This window comes from Doryrhamphus excisus, linkage group LG9, assembly GCF_037039965.1.
Source record: "Doryrhamphus excisus strain RoL-2023G ecotype Guam linkage group LG9, RoL_Dexc_Guam_v1.1, whole genome shotgun sequence".
Taxonomy (NCBI): Eukaryota; Metazoa; Chordata; class Actinopteri; order Syngnathiformes; family Syngnathidae; genus Doryrhamphus; species Doryrhamphus excisus.
The window spans coordinates 7,120,869-7,140,740 of NC_136365.1; the positions used below are offsets into that span (position 1 = coordinate 7,120,869).

A 19,872-nucleotide genomic window follows, 5' to 3' on the forward strand; every position below is an offset into this window, starting at 1 on the left:
AATGTGGATGTTGTTGTTATACGTATTTGCATTTAGTATTTGTATTTAGTCATATGGGGGTCATCGGGCCCCTGATTATCCTTGTACTGCACTGACAAAAGTTTTTTTTCTTTATTTCCATTTTTACAAAAAGAAAGTATGTCATAAATTTTTTTTAAAATCTGTTATAGTCATCGTAAGCTGCTTGTTGCATTTCCATGTTTATACCGTGGCCCTTCAGCACTCGCTTACAATTATGGTGGGCTGTGACCTCAAGGTACGTACCTCAAAGATACATGTGCCCTCTGCTACCAACAAGCACACAATTCACTGACCGCCCTCCTGAACACACACTCATAAATAACAGCATGAGAGTGCAGACCTCTGCCATAGTCCAAGTGCGCTGACCATCTCACAATTCTCTCCTTATTTCACATTTTAGTAATGAAATAACATGTTTGAGATACTTGGTTGCTATGTGATAATAACAACGAAATATGTTTTATTTTTTAGCAATTACTGCGGTAATTTACTTTAATTTAACCGTCCTATGTGACTCGTGTGGGGAAAAATGCCATTCATTACACTGACACGCACTTACCAAGTGCGAGTAGGTAAGGACGCCGTACATGAGCAGCACATGTAAGTACAATGACATGGCAATGGCACGGACATCATACATTGTAAGCACGCTGTAAACATGTACAACTCACTTACCATGTGCGCAATGTATGATGCACGCAACCGCTCACAGCCAGGCGTGGCGTGCGGGCCTCGTACTTATCTTACCACTCCGTCCCCACGTTTGCAGAACAACATGGCAACTGTTGCCGCCACAAAAACTGTACGGACTGAAAACACACAGGATGGGTTGTGTTCCTCGCTTAAATCCCATTAATTTATCTCCAAACCACTCCAACAATGAATGAAAGGGGGAGCAGTCGCAATGATCATGATGGATTACACATTTTGATTTATTTTTAAGCATGTGTTGCTACAGTCCAAAACATGTATGTTATATAGTTAATTTATATATATTAGGCTCATAAGTGTGAATGTAAATGTGAATGCTTGTATGTCTATTATATAGATTGACTGGCAAAAATGAATGAATCATTTTTGTATTGGGATGTTGCTCCTGTACACTAGCGTGGCATCCATGCAAACCCCTAAAACTGCTACGTAATGAATGAAACCAATAGCATCAAATATTGGTATACTGTATGTGTTCAATACTGAAGCCTGCCTGATGCATGCTGTGTTCGGCCTCCTCAAATGGAACCTTACCAACAGCAAGGCGTTCCCCACAATGCAGTGAATTCTATATTGCTATCATATATAGCAATCTGTGCTGGTGTGTATGTGTGTGAGAGTGAGTATGTGTCGTAAAGAGAGTAGCCCGGAATAGCTAGCAGTCTGATCCAAAACTGTCATGTACTATTAGGCCTAACGGGAGAGAGATGTCTGCAGTAATACACGCGCAGATGCACCCACAAACTCCAGCACATGTACAGAGACAAGAACAGGTACACAAATAAACAAAGAGAATCTCATTTAGCATGCAGAGAACGTTCTCAACAATATATTTGTAAAGCAAATAGAGAATCCTAATGATTAGGTTGAACACAAACATTTACATGCTGTAGTGAATCAGCAGAGCTCTGCTAAGCCAGAGGCTTTCATACAATGAAGTAAAAAAAAAAAAAAAAACAGTGAATGTCAGACACAGGTCACACTTGTCTCTTCCCATCACTTCGTCTTATTCACACAACCTGGCTGAAAGAGAAAACACTTGACTTATTTATCACTCTCATCCATCTCAGTGCGCAACTCCAAAATGTAGACTTTACTCAAAGGTCGCTGTGACTGTAACAGTAAATGTCCGCTGGTGGTGTTGAAGACTAACGCGGGGTGGCAGTGGACAGAAAGTCACAGCAGCTTCACATTTGCAAGGGGACCTGGGACTGATCCCAGTGTTTTGACTCCTTCATTTTCACTGCCTTGCCTCTCTTCTGACCATGTCCTGACCTGTCGGGTCTCAAAAGCTTTCAGCGGTTACGTTTTTTAATGTGCACAGTTTTGGGTGGGGGTCAATCCACAAAGACAGAGAGTTCAACACATGTGACATTTCACTTTGTATGTTTGGCCTAGTTCCCGCTGTCATGCTGTCTGCTTGCAGCAGATCATCAGAGGATTAAATCTTTAATCTTTCTCTCCTCATTACTGATGTGACGTGTACTCGCTGCTAAAATGTGCTGTTTAAGCATCCCACGTGCTATTATTATGTGTGGGCAAGAGTTGTCTTAGGTTTGGTTTTTGGGGCTATTTTTTCACAGTTAAGCTGTGAACCTTATTTTGCCTTGAAATTGAATGAATATGTAATAAATGTAATAAAACCCTGCACATCACCCTAAAACAAATGCTTCTCATATAATGGGGGCGGGACCCCTGAGGGCCATGAATTGTCAGGGGACCGTGAGGCAGGGAGGACTTTCAATATTAGTGCAGACATACCAACATATCTGAATTTTGTGGCTTCAGCAGCCTCTGCTTTCACACAGAATTTGCACCAGCTGTTCTTTGTTGTGTTGCACTTCAAAGCAGTCCGCTGAAGCAGTTCACTCTGAGTTAGGTGTGAATCCTTAAACAATGATGTGGCTAATTTGTGGCTTAAAGAACGTGGTGAATTGGACTGGTGAGGTAGGCATTAATATCATGATCTGAAGTTTTACACGCCAATCGTGGTTTGATATGACAAAATCTTAAGTATGTTTTATCAGGTGTAGAATTACTACAACTCCTGCTTGGACTGCGGTAGCTGTTCATTCATTCATTAATTTCCTACCTCTTTTCCTCACGAGGGTCGCGGGGGTGCTGGAACCTATCACAGCTGTACACCCTGGACTGGTCGCCAGCCAATCACAGGGCACATATAGACAAACAACCATTCACACTCACATTCATACCTATGGACAATTTGGAGTCGCCAATTAACCTAGCATGTTTTTGGAATGTGGGAGGAAACCGGAGTACCCGGAGAAAACCCACGCATGCACGGGGAAAACATGCAAACTCCACACAGAGATGGCCGAGGGTGGAATTGAACCCTGGTCTCCTAGCTGTGAGGTCTGCACGCTAACCACTCGACCGCCGTGCCGCCCCGGTAGCTGTTCAACTAGATTAAAAAGAACTGTCTCACATATCGAAGCTGATGAGTGACGCTGGGAACACTGAGTGTAGTTATGACTGCAAGGTTTATAGTATTCTTTCTGTGTTGCTATCCATTGTTACAAGATTGTTACATGTTACAACCATTTTTTTTTCTTTCACAGCTTATATTCAAAAGTGCTTAATAATTAGTAGTAGCCATAGATACATTTATACAGTTGTGTTTTTGTTCTGCACTTCTCAAGGGGACCATGGCATTCACATATTGAGGTTTATGTGTGTACATTGTGCACATGCATGCCATTGTGAATGGGGGCTAGCACAGGGAAGTCATGCAACCCTCAGGACACCATCATGACAGGGGAGAGGTTTGTTTGTCCACCTGTTGTTTTTGGATTCCCTTCGGCAAGGCAGACGTGGAGCTGGTTACACACTTAAATGCAGGTTTTTGGTCTTTGTGAACATCAGTGGCATGAATATACAAGTTATATATACATGTGTGTGTCTGTGTGTGTGTTTGTGTGTGTATACAACCTGAAGGAATGTCCTTCTGTTTGTAAAGGTCAGATGTTGCTCAGCAAGGATGCTAGAATGGCATCCTAAAGCATTTTGAATGTGTGTTTCAATGTCATTTTTTTGCGACTCATGTGCTGTCTATATGGTTTTAGAGGCTCACAGGAGTGGCCGTCTATTACAGTGTGTTATTTAGAATAATAAAATATGTTCACAGTAAGAACATAGAAAACCTGTTTACGACCTTCTACGTGCAGTTTTTAACATTAAATAACACCCCATAGTCAATATAGTCAAATGTTTTTGCTAGAAGTGATACAGGAAGTGATGTCAGGGTTTCATTTTTGAGGTTGAGCTTGGCGCAACACATGTATCTCACCGAACAAATGACTGGACACCTAGTGACCAGTGTAAAGTACTTCATATAATTTACAGTGTCTATGAAAGCATTGCAAATGAAGGATGGTACTTATAATAATAATTTTATTTGTATAGCGCTTTCCAAAATACTCAGACACTTTGCATAAAAATGGAGTCGAATAAAAACAAGTAAACAGAGTAAAAGATAAGTTAAAATACAACATTCATTCGTTTATACACAGTTAAAACATGAGTAAAGTTATCTATTTATCAGTGGTAATGTGAAACTTTATAAACATGTTATCATGCAAAATACACATTTTTAAAGAGTAATTTACTTTGTGCGTCTGATATCTTCGTTCCCTCTGCAAATATTTTGGGAGTGACTTCAATTTTGTGCTTCAATAATTTTGCTGTCTTAGTATTTTTTTTTTTTTTTTTTTTTTTTAGAAAATATACCTTTTTGTCAGACACTGAAAAACAAGCTACAAAAAATGCTGGTCCTTTGCCACTTTTATTGTGACTCCCCCAATGAAAATCCACAATAACTCATAACATGTGACCAGGGTATGAAATATTGTGGGCTAAACAGCATATTGATAACTATTCTGGTTTAGTCACGTTTCTCTTTCTTGCTCTGCAGATTATTGCTTACCAGCCATATGGGCGTTCTGTAGACTGGTGGGCATATGGAGTGCTGCTTTATGAAATGTTAGCTGGACAGGTGAGTGACAGACGACATGGATACTTGTGCCTTAACCTGCCAAAGATTGTTTTCAATACACTAACTTCAATGAACATGAGTTGTTACCTGAAATGCTCCTATCCTCGGTGTGTGGAAAAAGCAGGGAAAGAGGTCATGATGGAGACACACTATCTCTAGCAGGCCTACTGGAGTGTAAATGACAAATAATTCATTTTCTGGACTGTCAAACACCCACATTAGAGTTACTGATGGTAGCCACCCAGGAGGAGAGGCAAAAAAGCTGGGTCACCCACTATGTTTATCCTGCAAGGTCTTCCGTGGGAAACTTGTTTGTTGCAATTTGTCGATTTTTATTGGGCTGCCATGTTGACTTGTGTCCCTTATTCTCTATTGATTAAACACATTTTAATAATATATACTGTGACTTTTATGGTCTCATTCATAAGAATGGGATTCTTTTTTTAATATTTTCTTGATTGGCATTTTTCAAGTTCTGAACTCCTTTTTCAATGATAATGTCATACTGAGCAAAATGATGCTGCCCAGTGACCTGAGCGGACCTTATGTTGTTCTTTAGGAAATAAATCGGACTGAATCAGTAAACATTTTGTTTCATTCCGTTTCAAAATGTGGTCATAATATACAGTACACTCATAAAATATCAGTAAAAATGTTAATAGCATTTGACAGTATGTCCAAAAAGATGCCCACATCCCAAATTGTACCACCGCTCCATCCCTTTTGTGTGCCAAAGTTGTTTGTGGTCTCCGAGTCCTCCATTGTGCGATAATGGATGAAGCTCAAAGTCTCACCAACATCACGGCTTTCTGTTTGCAGCCTCCCTTTGATGGAGAGGATGAAGACGAGCTGTTCCAGTCCATTATGGAGCACAACGTGTCCTACCCAAAGTCCCTGTCCAAAGAGGCTGTTTCCATTTGCAAAGGAGTGAGTGAACGTTTCCATCACATCAGTGGGATGCACCATTTCTTTTCTTTTTCTTTTTTCCTGTTTTTTTTTTATTTTTACAATGTGCGTGGTCATGCGAATGGTGAATCCATCTGTTGTACATAAAAAGTTAATGTGTGGCAGCTTCATACTTCTCTTTGACACGCGCATGTAGTGTGTGCTTTAAACAACACACTTTAGTCTGTTGTCCTTTCCCCCCCAAAAAAGTAACATAACCTCAGTTGAAAATCATGCAAATAAACAATTTAAGTGGAGTTTCTGGTGGTCTTCACTGAAGCTAACATAATTGAAATTCATGTAAGAGAAAGCCGCATCTGCTTGTTCGACATTCATAGCATTTTAGATATAAAAGAAACATACTTTGTTCTAGTTGTGTGTGAATAAAGAAGTTTTTAGAATATCGTAAACAGGTTTTCTCTGCCATAATTCTGAAAATAATTCATTTATCATTAAGGATTTTAACCTTATTTAACTTGCTTTATTCTGCTACAATATGTGCCAGCAGGCCTCTATGTAATTTAACAAGAACCAGATTTTGTTAGTTGCTTTTGTACAAAATGCAAACTGTGTTGTCTGCAGTATGATTTTAAGTGGCAGCACTTTTCTAAACGCAAAATAAAGTAAAAAAAAAAAAAAACAGAAAAAGACAGCAGGAAAAAAAATAACAAAAATGACCCGTTTTTATGCCCATCTGTTTTGTTGTCATGCCTAGAAAAGCAATAAAGTGACATTGCCACTGTGATTCACTTGTTTGACAGCTGATGACCAAGCATCCGTCCAAGCGTCTGGGCTGCGGCCCTGAAGGTGAGCGGGATGTCAGAGAACATGCCTTCTTCAGACGTATTGATTGGGAACGCCTTCAGAACAAAGAGATACAACCACCCTTCAAGCCTAAACTGGTAAGTCCTGTCTTATACACATACGCTTTGGAAATAAAACCTGTAATATGACCTGGTGTTGACAATGGTTGGTGCAGGAGATTGAGGACAAACAACTACTATAAAATGATGCAAACATCTCACTTTGTAAGAAGGAAAATGGGTTAGGTTGTGTTCAGAAGAGTCAATGGATGGATTGACTAGTGTGCAAGCATTTGGGCTGATGGATGGATTGATTGACTGTTGCATTGGTGGGTGCTTGGATGGCTAGATGAATTTGTGTTTGGTTGGATGGATGTCTTGGTGATGGAACCATAGTTCTTGGACCTGTTCTCCACATGCTTGTGTCTGTGTTCTCTGGGTACTCCAATCCAAAAACATACATGTTAGGTCATATGTATGTGTATGAATTCACATGTATGAATGTGAGCGTCTGTACGTGCCCTGTGATTGTGATGGACTGGCGACCAGTCCAAGGTGGGAGGTCAGCGGGGATAAGCTCTGAATACAAAATTAATTAAGGACTAGATTGATAAATTATCAGAATATTATAGTGGCTGTGAAAATCAATATGATGGACTATAGTACCTCTTTGATCACTTGCAGTGCAGCTATCTATAAATCTATAAGCAAGTCAATAATGCCTATTATTAGTATGAAACATGTAGAAAAAGGATATTCCAGAATGTCTGAACCCAGTCAAAACAACAACAGCTAAGGAGTATACGCTGCATGGGACCTACAGTATGCGCTGTAAATAATTCCATAGCTTCTTATTTTAATGTATAATTAATATGACGTCAATTTATTATGAAGCCTACATCAGGGCAAGTCACGTAGAAGAAAACAATGCAAACAATTATTCAGCATGGAGGACAGGTATTCTAGATTGTCTTACAGATATAAATATTAGTATTTCTTTTCTTCTTCCAACTCCCAAGGGTTCCAGTTCTTCTAAAAAGGTGAATCCCGGCATTTACTATCTACGAAGCCTTCTGCTCAATGGATGGACTTTGTGTGCTGCAAATGTGTGTGTGTGCGTGTGTGCGTGCGCGTGTGTGCTTTGCAATTCAAAGGAATGTGTGTTGGAAGACTGTGAAGAAATTGACATCTACAATCTACAGATGCATGTTGAGTATTTTTGTTTCAGTTGTGCGTCCGTATTGTGCACTGAAAGTACCTCACAAAAGAGAGACCCCTCACATTACAGAAACCACTTTTATTACAATATATTCTTTCAAAATAAATCAAAGGGGATATATTATGCTTTTCCACTTTTCTGACACATAAATGTAGTTAGAATGTTGTAATCTCTTTTTAAATAATGTCACAGATTCAGCTAATGAGGTCTGTGCATTTGGTTTAAGATGAGCCAGACTTCCTTATATGGGCGTGAAACTGGTACAAGCTGAGTAGAACCAATCACCTGAAAGCGGGCCGTGGGTGGAATAAATTAAATCAGACCGTTTTGGAAATACCAGGAAATACACCTGGAATAGGTGCAGATTCTGAAAGATCTAGAAAGCTCTCTATGTGGGTTATTGCGTGTAGCTGCTCTATAGGAGTCCACAACTCAATACAAAGGGCCAAAAAGTAGCATGACAGGTCCCCTTTAAATGTGGCTGTACTTTAAAGTGGTCACTGTACAGCTTGTACGGTAGTATAGATCCGTTCCAAATGACTCAATCATCACTAAAGGATATCCATGTTGTTGTCCTTTTAAGATAAAGAAGAAGCTGAAATATGTGAGAGGGTGTACTCCTGTTTGTGCGATACTGTAAATGCAAGTTTGCAGGGTTGGAAAAAGAACGGAAGCTTTGTCCTGGTTCACTTTTGTACAAGTCTACGTCCATGTTGAAGGGAAGCCAGTGCATGTAAATTGCTTTGCCATGGCACAGTGAATGCTTGCATGGCTGTGAGAAAAATTAGAAATAAATGTGTGAAAAATGAGAAATAGTGGCTAGGATGAACACCCAGTCATGTCACGAGCTCCTATCATGTCCTTCTCACCCTGTCATGTAATACACTGTGGAGTCCATTACCAGCAAATAGCTGTTGTTATATGCCTTTCTCACACCAACCTCAACTACATCTAACCCTTTTCCTTCAATCCATACTGCCTCATTTTCTCTCTTTTTTTCCCCATACATTCCTGCTCAATCTCACTTCATCTGCCGGCAACAGCTGCGGAATTGCAATCAATACCCTGGCTGCACCCAGCTGAGAGATTCAAAACAGCATACAAAAACTATATGGTAGAATGAGCGTGCTCACTAAGCGTTCATGCAATCTTGGATGTTGTCACCACGGCAACACAACAAACGCACATAAACAGCAGCTACATCCACTGAGCAGTCTGAATTCTGCAGAATACACACATTGTGTGTTTATGCCCACCTGTGGATGGCCAACATGGTTTTATGCCTTTAAGAAGGATGCAGAAAGTAGGTCAGGTGCAGAAGCTGTTGATTGATATTTATGTGATCGGTGGATGAGTAGAGGATGAGAAATAATGAGTGGGAGCGCTGAGTCATTGTGGCGCAGACATCCTGGAACACTGGCCAATAAAGGGTGGCCTAATAGGATACAAGGATATATACACACACAAATGATACAGTTGAGACAGTTATGATTCACTGCGGCTGTAAGACAATGAAGGTTAAATACTCTTACAAGGTGACTGCATATTGACAGTTTGTCTATTTTTGGTTTGCACTTCATGGACTAAATAGGGTTTACCTCCAGTTTGACATGACCACAACTGTGTTGGCATGTATAAATCTTAGCCAGTATCAGTATTGGTTGGTTCTGAGCCGTATCTGAGCTTCAGTGTTGGGAACAAATGCAGCTGAAAAAATATAATATTATATAATATAATCATAATAATAATATAATATTTTGTTAAACATAACAAAAATAGTGTCAGTGAACATAGCTGTCATAGCACTCGATAAGAAGCATTCATGATCACACAGATAGACATCACAAACCTTGACACAAAACTTTAGGGTTGCTACAATATCATACTTGCCTGTAGAGCATAAAATCTGGCATCAACATAGTCTATAAAAGCCAAAGAAAATGCATAACACATACCGAAACTGACTGAGTTTGTTTTTTTGTGACTTTAAATACACATATTCCTGCTAATTTTGGTCAAATTCGAAATTATATGACCTTTAGGGGTTTCTACTTCAGTTATGTTGTATTTCTTTCCACTGCCGCAGGCTCTTTTTCTTCTTCTTTCCCTTTCAGTTTTTCCCTTCAGGGGTCGCCACAGCAAATCAATCTGTTCCATCCAACCCTGTCTTCTGCATCTGTCTCTCTCTCTTTGGTCTTCCTCTATGCCTCCTACCCGGCAGCTCTAATGGCAGCATCCTTCTACCAATATATTCACTATCTCTCCTCTGGACATGTCCCAACCATCTCAGTCTGGCCTCTAAGACTTTATCTCCAAGGCTTCTAACATGTAATGTCCCTCTGATGTACTCCTTCCTGATCCTATCCATCCTGGTCACTCCCAATGAGAACCTCAGCATCCTCATCTCTGCTACATCCAGTTCTGCTTCCTGTCTTTTCCTCAGTGCCACTGTCTCTAGACCAAAAAACATGGCTGGTCTCACCACAGTTTTGTCTTCCTTTCTTTTCACACCGCCGCAAGATCTCTGCTGAGTCATATTTAATACAAGGTAGCTCAGGTTCGTGCATTTAAGCAGTACATGAATCACCCTTTTGACCTAAAATAAGAAAGAATTTGCAAATTCTAATTAAGGAACAGTGCTAGTCCTAAATAAACCACTTGTCCTATGCCCCGTGGCTATCAAACATATGCTGAGTTCAAATGTCTCCACTGCTAATAAACAATTCAATCGGTGTGGTGAGATGAGGTGAATAGCTGAGGGCTTCGCGTGGTAGTGAAGTAGAGGAAGAACGCAAGAGCGATCTTCATGGAGGCGAGCAGACATTTATCATCCTAAGTAGCTGACTTCTTTTAATATGCTTGAGTGCAGAGGCGTGCATGCCTGTGTGCATGCGGAGACAGCGAGAGAGGCAACAAGATTAAATATAAGAGAAAGTAGGTCAAAATCTCATGTAGGACACTTTGTCACTCATGATGTATCAACAGCTTGGGTCATCAAGCTGAATCACACTATGACAAAGAGGGAAGAGCACATACTGTATTTCAAGTAAACATATCACAAAGGCAGGGGTCCAGGTCGCCATCTTGTTGTGATTCATAACCTATTTTTCTTGTTTATGTTTTAGTTGAGCTTCTGTAATCATCTCAAAGATACATCTTACAGTTTTTCCTCATAATATCATAAAAAGTCTGGCGTAAACAACTCATAACAGTCAACAATATTATTTTCATTTCAATGAAAATAATCATCTTTAAAAGCAAAACTGCGGTTCTGAATAATAAACCGTTAGATCTTGTTGTCCGCATTGGTCAGTGGAGGTCAGAGTGAGAAATATGCTGCCTGTCTTGAAACAAAGAATAGTCAGTGATGGATAGAAGATGACAAGGAGACGCTACACTTGAAGGACATGAGGTATTACCCATCAGGTATCTGCTGTGATGGATTCACTCTCTCTCTCTTCCACACACACACAAACCAACATTTGTCCTTTATCTTAAGTGTGTCTACTCTGACAGGATGCAAGTGGCTTGGAGGGAATGTCACCTGTCAGTAAAAATACCATAGAAGGGCATTTGAACCAGTCTGACGCACAACAATACACATGTTTCTTTGTATGTAGAGTCTGGAGAGTTTGCTTCAGTTAAAAAAAAAAAAAAAAGGTGAAGGAAAGACAGAAATGTGCAGTCGCTCGGTGTGACAAAGACATCGATTGACACACTTTGGCACATGCATACAAGATGACACTAACATAACAGCAAAACAACAGAAACACATACACGCACAAAACAATGTGTGCTCTGGGAATGTAGGGCAGCGGCTGTTGAGGCCGGGTCAGTTAGTCACAAGTTACAACTAGTTCTTAGCTGCCAGGACTTCCATTAAAAGTGAGACCAAGATAATGAGACACACAGATAATCAATTAATCAAATAATTCATTCATTCATTTTCTACCGCTTTTCCTCACAAGGGTCGCGGGGGTGCTGGAGCCTATCCCAGCTGTCTTCGGGCGAGAGGCGGGGTACACCCTGGACTGGTCGCCAGCCAATCACAGGGCACATATAGACAAACAACCATTCACACTCACATTCATACCTATGGACAATTTGGAGTCGCCAATTAACCTAGCATGTTTTTGGAATGTGGGAGGAAACCGGAGTACCCGGAGAAAACCCACGCATGCACGGGGAGAACATGCAAACTCCACACAGAGAAGGGCGAGGGTGGAATCGAACTCGAGTATCCGAGCTGCAAGGCCTGCGCGCTAACCACTTGGCGCCGTGCGGCCAGCTTTAAAGGTTCATTCATTCATTTTCTACCGCTTTTTCCTCATGAGGGTCGCGGGGGTGCTGGAGCCTATCCCAGTTGACTGCGGGCGAGAGGCGGGGTACACCCTGGACTGGTCGCCAGCCAATCACAGGGCGCATATAGACAAACAACCATTCACACTCACATTCATACCTATGGACAATTTGGAGTCGCCAATTAACCTAGCATGTTTTTGGAATGTGGGAGGAAACCGGAGTACCCGGAGAAAACCCACGCATGCACGGGGAGAACATGCAAACTCCACACACAGAAGGGCGAGGGTAGAATCGAACTCGAGTATCCGAGCTGCAAGGCCTGCGCGCTAACCACTTGGCGCCGTGCGGCCAGATTTAAAGGTTCATTCATTCATTTTCTACCGCTTTTTCCTCATGAGGGTCGCGGGGGTGCTGGAGCCTATCCCAGTTGACTGCGGGCGAGAGGCGGGGTACACCCTGGACTCGTCGCCAGCCAATCACAGGGCACATATAGACAAACAACCATTCACACTCACATTCATACCTATGGACAATTTGGAGTGGCCAATTAACCTAGCATGTTTTTGGAATGTGGGAGGAAACCGGAGTACCCGGAGAAAACCCACACATGCACGGGGAGAACATGCAAACTCCACACAGAGATGGCCGAGGGTCGGCCGTGCAAATTAATGATGTAAAAATGAAATGTTTGTTAATACTGACATTTCTTTCAATTAACGTATGTTTTCCACATAGTCCAAACCAGGTGTGTCCAAAGTGTGGCCGTGCACGCCATTTATGGTCCATGGTTGTATTTTTATTGTTCCTCGGCACATTCTATAAATATGATTAAACAACAAAATTTTAAAAATGGTGGGAAAAAGTAGTAATTTTGTAGGAATAAAAACAAAAACTGAAAAAGTAAGTTTAAGATTAAGGGGAAAAGTAGCATAAAGGTGAAATATTAAAAGGAAAGTTTAAATTTTTGGAAAATTAGGTTGGGAAAAAGTTATAATATTGCAATAATAAAGTCAAAATATTAGGAGACTAAAGTCATACTATTACAAGAAACAATGTACACGAACAACATTGAAATATTTGAAAAAAAACATTCACAAACAATCACAGGGCACATATAGACAAACAACCATTCACACTCACATTCATACCTATGGACAATTTGGAGTCGCCAATTAACCTAGCATGTTTTTGGAATGTGAAAACCCACGCATGCACGGGGAGAACATGCAAACTCCACACAGAGATGGCCGAGGGTGGAATTGAACCCTGGTCTCCTAGCTGTGAGGTCGGGCGCTAACCACTCGACCGCCGTGCCGCCCTAATCAAATAATTATTGGACATATTAGTTCATTAGTAATGTAGCACTCCTGTGCCTATAGATGGTGACAATGTGAGCTTAATACTAGGATCAACTGTCAAACAAACAAAGGAGAATAAAACACATTTTCCATCTTCTTTGGCATCATACACTTATAATTTAAAATATGAACATACACTAAGAAATGACCTCCTTTACCAATTCAGTCTATTCTCTAATGTTAAAGTGTGTACTAGCTGGTGTTGAGTCTACTGTAGAAGCCTTTTTAATTAGACAGATGCTTGAAACTCGAGATGATGACGAGGGGTGAATGACAAGTCAGCAGTAGCCAAGGGGCCTTCGCTCGTAGCTGAATGTGGAAAGGCCAAAACATGGAAGAACAAAGTTAGAAGTGGCCATCCATGGCCAAACACTTGATGATAAATCTGTCTTGGCCTAAATACGCTGCCTGTGATGTTGTGTCATCATTGCTATCAACAAGATTATATGGAAAAGGAGGGAAAACACTGTTAGACACACAAATGCAGCCAGGGTCTTCCCACCAGCAACTTTAACTTATTTGGAGATCATTTAGACCAACAACTAGGTCAGGAAACACAAACTAATCCTTATCTATTGGGAGTGCAACCATTTTTTATTTTTGATCATTTGTTAATTAGAATTTTATTTAAATTGCTAACATTTTTCTCAGCTTAAAAGTACATTTCTGCTGCTACACACTGAAAAAGCACAATGTACGGTAATAAGAATATAACACAAATGTAGCTGATGGAGATCCATGTGGTGCATTCTTAGCAGAGTAAATATTACAAAATAAATAAATATTATTATCTATCATAATTTCTCATTCAGCGCTCTGACAGGCACCAATGAATGCCAGCAACCATGCACTCCTGTGTACACCGCACTTCAAAGTCATTAAACTCCTTAACGTTGCATAGAAACACACCCACAAGTGTTGCTGATATGAAAATCACAGATATCAACCAACTTCTGCTGTAAAATAGCAGATTATATTTGTCTCTATGGCTTGTCGCAAAATTTGCGATTTTGGCACTCAAATTGTTCAGTCGCTGTGTGATGAATTTAGCGTTCTTTGTAAGTTGACACCATGAGTCAGACTGTTATACTGAGTAATAACCTGAGTTTTCCAATGGCTTGACAAGCTCGTCATGAGTTCACTGATGGCTCCTACCAAAGAAAGAGCTACTGCTTCCTTGTGTGCAACAAAGTCTTTAAATGATTAGTAGTAATTCTGAAGTAAATAAATTCTAGATGTCACAAGATTAGAACATAGCCATAAAACAGCTGCATAAGCTGCAGGGTTCAAAGTTTCAGAAAAAAGTAGTAACTTACACACCGGAAATTAAAAGGAAACAGAAACACTCATTAAATAATGAGTATACATGAAACCGAATCACCTCATATGTCAAATCTAAAATCGAAAGGTTTTCATGATATGTTATTTTCAGTATGGTCTGATGGTTATTTGCTTGAACAGCAATCACTGCATCACTGCAATGCTTCCTGTACAACAATTAACAGTTGCTGTAGGTGACACACTTATTGCAGCACTCACATGGATGGATAAATTGTGGATTTTGTTAGCTTGGGAATGTTTCACAGCTGTGCCAATGCAAATGTGTTCTTGTGAACGGTCCACTGGCATTCAAGTAAATGAGATCTAGAGTACAATATAATACAGTATGTGATGTGATGCTGATATAAAAATGTGAATGTGCATATCAAGGTGGGCGAAGGAGATGGTCACGTTTATTTGCTTTTGTGTGTTTAGTTACTGAAGGTAATATAGTCAAAGAAAGTGATTGACACAAACCAGTTTCATTCGGAACCAATCAGTGGGAGTTTCAGTGGGAAAAGTCACATCCTCGTGTATGTGTGTGTGTGCAACAAACATGTATGTTAGTTTCATCTCCAACATTGTTGTGTTTTTGATGGGAGCCAATGGTAAAAGGGTACATACAGTAGTAAAAATTGCGGTTACACATTACATCCTCACTGTAACATTCATTGTACACAAACACAAACACTATTTGTGCAAAATGAGACAAATGCTACAATATACATTGTTACGACCAATTGTCCTACTCCACATTTCCATGTTGCATAAACATCCATATCAGAACAAAGTCAAGTGCAAAACCCATTTTAAATATTGTCCCTCTGTGTGTGTTTTTGTGTGTGTTCATTGCAGTGTGGCAAAGGAGCAGAGAACTTTGACAAGTTCTTCACACGCACACAGCCTCAGCTCACACCTCCTGACGAGCTGGTGATCGCCAACATCGACCAGGCGGAGTTTGCAGGCTTCTCCTTTATCAACCCCCAGTTTGTACACCCGTCGCTCAACAACAACGCATGAGAAGGATGGCCAAGGTTCTTCCTTTTCCCTTCCCATTGTCAAGGATATCCTCTACTCACTGCCACCTATTAAAACTAAGCAACAATCTAACATCTGACCACCACTTGACATGACCGAAACGTGATGTTTTTATTCATAAACAGGATTCTAGGGCATGCTTATTTGTTCTCTATGCTATATTTTGCAATCGGTTCGATTATTTCTTGGCCACTACAAGAAGGCTTTAGTTTATTCATAAGCATGTACTGTGTACAATGATGTCCTTTTTAATGAAAGTTTACCAAAACTGGACGCACTGAGTCAGAATAGTGTTTATCTATGCCAGTATATGATAGGAAAGGAGTGTATCAGGCTGTATGTTATACAAACAAAGACACACATTTGTTAAAAGGCATGGATTCATTTTTGGAGAAGATGCATGAACTTTGGTTTTCAAGAAGAATTTCAATATACTGTATAAGGTGCAGTACTCGCCTGAGGTAGTGAAGATATCATAGCCAAATATGAAGTGAGGCGGTGCAATGTTCCTCGTGTCATGTTTACTTCCTTTAATGTATTTCTGTCAATAATATTTAGTACGTGACACCCTCAACTCCCATTAGTTATCAATTCAAATGAAGTTTGGCAATGGAGCCTGTAAAGTTAGAAGTTAGTTATTCAAGTTTATTAATAATAAATTCCAAGCTATGATACTTAACAGAGTGACGGTTGTGTATAGAATTTTAAAAGATAATACTTAAAGTTTACAACTTGTGTCTCAGTACCCTTACAGTGTACATAGAATATATGTGCTGATTAGTCATCAAAATATCCTTTTCATTAGATTTTCTGGATACAGTTGTTAAAATTAGGATGCAGTTTTGCTTAATTATCAAAAAAAAAGTCAACATACAGTAATTAATACCAGTCGATGACTTAGTTTGTTTCTAAAATGCTTGGAGCTATAAGTGTTTTCATCTCCATCCATATTACAATATGTCGAAATGTAGTGTATAACTCCTTTGTAAATAATAATAATAATAATCATGGGTTATTTTCAAGAGTATAGCAAGTTTTTATACCAACACCTGAATGTGCTTTTCTTACACTGATGCAAGAGTGGGTTGTTCAAAGTGCGGCAGACGCAACAATGGAAGAAAGTGCAGTTCAACAGTGTAGCTTCTTTGAACAAATAACATAATGTTCATTTGGGATGATTTCAATCTCTTTGTTGTTGCTTGATTGTAAGTTGTGTCAGGCTGTCTGCATGCAGGTGGTTGCGCCATTCATGCACGTGAGTCATTAAATGCAGCATGCGATTTAATGTCAATCTTATCGAGAAATCCACATCACACATTTGCAGCGGTTTCAGTTGGCTTAAACCATAAGAGGACACGCCCCTGCGTCAGCTTACCTTCTCGCTTTATGTTTCTAGGGTCGTTATTTTTAATAGATGAATGCACATCTGATTCACATTGTCCTTTTTTAATGTCAATATCATTTCAAGCACACGTCTCCATTGGTCAAATATTTCCTGGGCAATCAGCGGAAAGTTCTAGACCTGATCTTATACCAGCAGACAATTTAGTTGCGTTTCCGACAAAAAAACATTAATTCATTCATTTTCTACCGCGGGCATGCTGGAGCCAATCCCAGCTGTCTTTAGGCGAGAGGCGGGGTACACCCTGGACTGGTTGCCAGCCAATCACAGGGCACATATAGACAAACAACCATTCACACTCACATTCATACTCACATACTCACATCCTAACTCCTAGCTGTGTGGCCTGCGCGCTAACCACTCGAACACCGTGCAACCAAAAAAATGAACATATCCTTCAATTAATTCAAAAAAGTTCTTTGTATTAAAAAGTGATATGACCGAACTCAAACTGCTTTGAAATCACGATAGGTTATAGCGTTTTGGTTTTTTTTTGGCAAAAAAAATGAATAACATTTTTTTCTAGTTAACCAGTCCCACTTAAGTGTTTTTTGTTAGCTGATATTATTTGTGTTAAACCAACGTAATATTTTGATGTTTAACTGACAAAATTCAGTTATGAATTATGATGACAGTTAACCTGCAAGACCCATTAAGATCTCGGGACTAATCTCAGTGCATTTTTTTTTACCGAGATTATACTTCTTGTCGTTTTGTGGCTAGACCAGCGGGACCACTCACTCCCTAATGTCTCATTAATTGTGGTTTACATCCTTATCTTCAATGTTTGTTATTCTTCTGTTTTGCTTTGTTTGCTTGTTTTTTTTTTCTCTTTTGTGTTCATCAATTCCTTGCAGTACACTGCAAGAATATTTTTTAAAGCACATATTGCTTTCCTATGATACAATAATAACAAAACATAAATGCAACGTTTTTGTTTTTCTCCCATTTTTCCTGACGTTAACTAAAAGATGTTGAACTTTTTTTTAATGTACACAAAATGCTTATTTCTCTCAAATATTGATCCAGAATATGACACCTAATACTGCCTGGCATTTTGGACCCACTCACAATACAGTTCAACTTTTAGTGGCCTTTTGTTGTGGCCAACCTAAGGCACATGTGTTGAGTTAAACTCATAAAAAAGGGGAGCAAAAAAGAAGTGTTGTGTTTAGATTTATGTTAAATATATATTTAAAAACAACAACCTGCACGTGCCAACCCCCCCTAAAAAGCCAGTCCTTTGTTGTAAGCGTTAGTTTTGTGTCAACCTCTCCTGTCCTGAAGCACACCTGTTGCTGGCCACGTGGTAACATCTAACAAGGCACCATTGAAACAACATTACAGCAGTACGTGGTGCTTCTCTTTGTCTCTTTGTCTCTTTGGGCTGATTTTGGCCTGAACTCATTTCAACCACAACTCGGCAAATACACTGTCACGCTTTTATGAGTTGGCAATATCTGGTGTAAAAACACAGGTCCATTCTTGCTTGAAAGTGAAAGTAAAAGTGTGCACATGGAATGTAGATGACTAACTCCCCCTGCATGTCTGCCTATCCCAATGTTCTTTATTTTCCTATGACTCCAGACACCATTTACAATTACACTAAATAAGAGTCATGTGCATATTTCACTTTGGCAGTGACATAAGCTTTGTTTTTTGTTAACTTGTTTCTATTACATAGTGGAACCTCCTTTTTTATCATTAGTTTCTTCCTGAAGGTCCAATAAAAAACGAATGTACGCAAACCAAGGCAATTTTTCCAATAGGGAATAAATGTAAAGCCAATTAATCCATTCCACACCCCCACAAATATATGAAAAAAAAACATAGTGTTGATGCGTACTTCCTGTACATCCTGGAGATATTAATTTTAAAAAAGTGTTGAACCAACAGTGAGTCAGCAATGCATAGAGTGCTCAGTTTGGGTACTCAATTTTACGGAACAATACAGTACAGACTGACTAGTTATGACTAGTTGTGTGCAATATTGTAGAAGAAGTAAAACAGTGTATGAAAACTGAGGCTACATTTTCAATGAAAATCAAATCATACGAAAATTGGGACGTACAAAAACCGAGGTTGGACTGTATACAGTTGTGTAAAAAAAAAATTTCCAAAAATGTCAACCCTTGTAATGTGTGTTGTTTAGGTATGCCAACGTTTTTGGGAATTTAGAAACTTGTCGTTTAAAGTCAGCTGGGATAGGCTGGATGAATGAATTGGAACTGCTCATTCCAAAAATATGGAACCACTGTGACTTCAAACATGAAAAGTGAAAGTTAGTTAGTAAAGCGGCAAAGTTAGTCAAAGAGATTTAAGTCACTGCCAAAACTGAAGTGGACCCCCCCATGTCTGCTTTCCCTGACATGCACATCATTGATGAATGAAAAGCATGTAACTCATAATGTTTTTATGCATAAAACTACAAAACCATTATTTTTTTTTCTTATACAACGCTTCATTAAGCATGTTCATGACATGAACATTCAAATTGCTAATTTTGCTCAACTTTCAGATGCATTTCTTCAAAAGCTCATAATTGGTAAACAAACGGAAGGCACAAAAAGATGTTTATGTATTGTTTTTCAATTTTGGATCATTTGGGGGTGTTGAAGGACTTTATCCCCCCCTTTATCCTCAGTGCTAATTGAACCCATTCTCCTAAATATTTATTTGTTTGTGTTTTTTTCAAGCAGATTTCTTTCACTTGCTATGAAGCCCAGAAATGACTTTGGAGA

General features: G+C 39.6%; 1 protein-coding gene across 1 annotated transcript in view; it reads left to right on the forward strand.

The window, feature by feature from the left end:
• Nucleotides 1-19,230, forward strand: part of prkcaa (protein kinase C, alpha, a) — a 99,580-nt gene extending 80,350 nt beyond the window's left edge. Inside the window, exons 14-17 of the mRNA XM_058072618.2 lie at nt 4,664-4,744; nt 5,564-5,671; nt 6,451-6,591; nt 15,547-19,230. Coding sequence (XP_057928601.1) covers nt 4,664-4,744; nt 5,564-5,671; nt 6,451-6,591; nt 15,547-15,711 — 495 coding nt within the window. The 3' untranslated portion in view covers nt 15,712-19,230. The remainder of the gene's footprint in view (nt 1-4,663; nt 4,745-5,563; nt 5,672-6,450; nt 6,592-15,546) is intronic.
• Nucleotides 19,231-19,872: the final 642 nt, after the last annotated feature.